This window comes from Polistes canadensis, unplaced genomic scaffold, assembly GCF_001313835.1.
Source record: "Polistes canadensis isolate GaletaPanama2010 unplaced genomic scaffold, ASM131383v1 scaffold_494, whole genome shotgun sequence".
In the NCBI taxonomy this organism is placed as follows: Eukaryota; Metazoa; Arthropoda; class Insecta; order Hymenoptera; family Vespidae; genus Polistes; species Polistes canadensis.
Window position 1 is genome coordinate 38493 of NW_014570041.1, and position 3453 is coordinate 41945.

Consider the following 3453-nt stretch of genomic DNA (forward strand, 5'->3'; position numbering starts at 1 on the left):
GAATCCTCCATTTCCAGCACTTCCTTAATATAACGCAGCGCTCTTTCCCTTATCATGCATTCCATGGTTGGTATTCCCAGCTCTCTTCTCCATATATACTTTGGTGTTGTCCTTTCTACTCCTAATGCCATTTTGCAATATCTGCTCTGTATCCTTTCGAACATCTTTATATCTCCCAATTAAATATACAAATATATTTTATATTTAATTATAATACATTATATATCAATATAATAAATAATATTGATATAATTTCATTGATTGGAGGTACAAATTGGGCGTGTTTTACCTTAGACAATACGATTCTATAATATAAGATTAGATATGAAACAATATATTATAGTAATGCGAGTCACGGGTTAACCCACGTGGCAGAAAACGTGTTAAGATTGACATAATCATAAATATATATATATAATATTATATAACATAAATTATATAGATTATATATATAATTTATTATATTGTTTATCATACTAATAAAATAAAATAACATATAGAATATGTTTTTCTTTTTTTATTAATTAAAAAAAATACCATTAATTTACACATAAGAAAGTATTATAAATGTTGTATACTTGTTATGGTCAATTTATATCATGTATTACATCTTCTAAGGTTTCATTTTTTGTTTCTACTTTTCTAGTAGTACTTCTTACATAACAGTTACAACTTGTAAGGCTAACGAACGATGATTTTACACATACTCAAGTACCCATGTATACATATATATATATAGATAGATACATATACACATATGTGAGTGTTACGTGATGGAATAATCTCAATTCTTAACTAGAAAGAATTAAAGAAGAAGGGAGACACGATGATCATATAAAAGAAATTATTTAATATACTAAAAATCATTGAAACAAATCGAAAAATATAAATAGCAAAATTTTTTTTTTCTCATAAAAATCTATATAAATAATAAATTGAAATTCTAATTTAAACTATTTTTTTCGAATACCATAATACATGCCATTATTTAGAAATAATTATACATTTATTAACAAGAAAGGTAAAAATATTATTAAATATATATATATATATGAAAAATATTAAATAAATATTTTTTATACAGTGCGATCACGTGCCAAAGGATTCATCGATCAAGAGTGAAGTATTAATGAACAATAATGAAACCAAATTGAGACGATTGCTATCATTCAAAGATGCACCAGAATACCTTAGACACAATCCTTATATACTTAATGGTTATCGAGGATATTTAACTACAAAATTATGTATGGAAAGGTAACTATACATAAAAAAATATATACACACATTTATTTATATAGATTTATACATGTTATATGTCAATATATGCATAAATGATGCCACGTGTAAGTGTGTCAATTGTTCGAACGTACTCGAATAACCTTGACACATATTTTATAGATCAAAGTTTTTTTGAACCGAACCCCGATATTCCTATCGAATAAATTTTAATAAAAAGAAAAAAAAAAAGGATAAATAATATTTACACATATATTTATTTTCATTTAAGATTATATTAACTGTCAATTTATTCGATTGATCGACAAGGTCGAACCTTTAATGTATTATTGATCGATCAAATCTCTTCACGTGGTTATAATAGCAATTTATATAATTAATTAAATGTAACATTATATATCATATATATACGAGTCACGATTATAATATTATTCATTGTATTTCATATAATTTTTAACGTTTATTTGAAAATTTTCTAAAATGTTCAATATATTTTCCATTTAATTATTTAAAATTTAATATTATTAATAATCGAGATCAACAAATAATTTATACGATCTGTGTGGTGTGTGTGATTTAGTTTTTAAATAATATTCTTTCACACTTGTGTGTGTGTGTGATAATAAACATATTTTTTCTTTTTTTATTTATAATATATTTTATAGATTCGTTGAATTTTTGTTTTTTAGTATATTTTGGTGGACGAATGAAACAATCAACATATGGAGTCACATTTTTGGATGGATGCTATTTTTCGGTTTGACCCTTTACGATCTTTGTTTGTTAAATATTCATGCACCTTTCGGAGATAAAATTATAGTAGCATTACTATTAATTTGTTTTCAGGTAAATATTTGTACGGTCATTCATTTAATTCAATTCTATTGGATTTTTAATGAATTAAATTTTAATTATTGTATTTAATATTTTTTAATGAACATTTTTGTTGTTGTTGTTTTTATATTTAGGTATGCATGATATTATCGTCAGTATATCATACGTTCTCCTGTCGAAGTGAAAAAGATTATTGGTGTTTTTTATCTTTTGATCTTTTCGGTATAGCTTTAAGTCTCCTATCGATTTACATGTCTGGTGTTTACTATGCCTTTTGGTGTCATAAGGTATGTAGAACGACAATCTCACATATTTCAGATTATTTTCTTCTTCTATTTCTTCTTATTTCTTTCTATCCTCAATCTGTGACAACTTGTAACAAAATTTGCAATTCAAATATATTTAAATCGTTCGGTTCTTCTTATTTCTTTTTTTGTAATAATAATAATAATAATAATAATAATAATAGAATAATTAAATTTGTTATCAAATACAAATAAAATATTTGAGAAAAAAAATTTGTTAATACGTGAGAGATACATTAAAAATAAAAAAGAAAATTAAATTAAAATTAAATATAATACTATAATTTTTCTAAATTATATTATTAAACGATATTTGTTTATAATCTCAATCAATAAATAATATAAATATATTAATTTTGTTACATAACATTATTTGCACATGAACATAACAATAATATATTATAACTTACATTTAATTAACATTGAAATATATTTGAAACATAAATACACGTGTATATAATTTATATATGAAATATATTGTTATATTTTTTTTCTAGGATTTACAACAATTTTATTTGGTGACAGTCCTAGTGATATTTCTGTTCGCTATGGTACTGCAGATACCGAAGTTGAATGTAAACGGGAACGTGAAGTTGATTGTCTTTGTAGCTTGGGCAGTTTATGGAGTTTTGCCAACACTGCATTGGAGTATAGCAATGGGTGGTATGGACAATCCGATCGTTAGATTGCTACTACCAAGGGTCCTTGGGATGTATGCCATTAGTGGTTTAGCCTTTGTAATATATTTGACGAAGATACCCGAACGTTTATTTCCTGGTAATATATTTTACACGCTTAACAAATAATAATAATTATTAATATTATTCATCAGTTTAAACAATCGGTTTATTTACGAATGAATTTCTTTTTTTAATCATATAATCCTAAACGATAGAAATYTTATGAGAAATGAATGAATTGTTTATCACGTCCCAAAATAATACAATTATTAAGGGTTTACACATGGGTTTACACCTGAGAAAAAATAGCATATTTTCAACAATTTTTTTTTCTATATAAAAAATGGAATTCTTATTCAAACTTTTTATAGTATTAAAGATACATATTTAAAGAA

General features: G+C 24.2%; 1 protein-coding gene across 1 annotated transcript in view; it reads left to right on the forward strand.

Moving 5' to 3' along the window:
* Positions 1 to 1084: 1084 nt before the first annotated feature.
* Positions 1085 to 3453, forward strand: part of LOC106792611 (progestin and adipoQ receptor family member 3) — a gene marked incomplete at its 5' end in the record, with an annotated part of 5475 nt that continues 3106 nt past the window's right edge. The window contains 4 exon segments of the mRNA XM_014759084.1: positions 1085 to 1257; positions 1929 to 2085; positions 2208 to 2360; positions 2876 to 3155. Of these exon segments, the coding sequence (XP_014614570.1) occupies positions 1130 to 1257; positions 1929 to 2085; positions 2208 to 2360; positions 2876 to 3155 (718 nt within the window).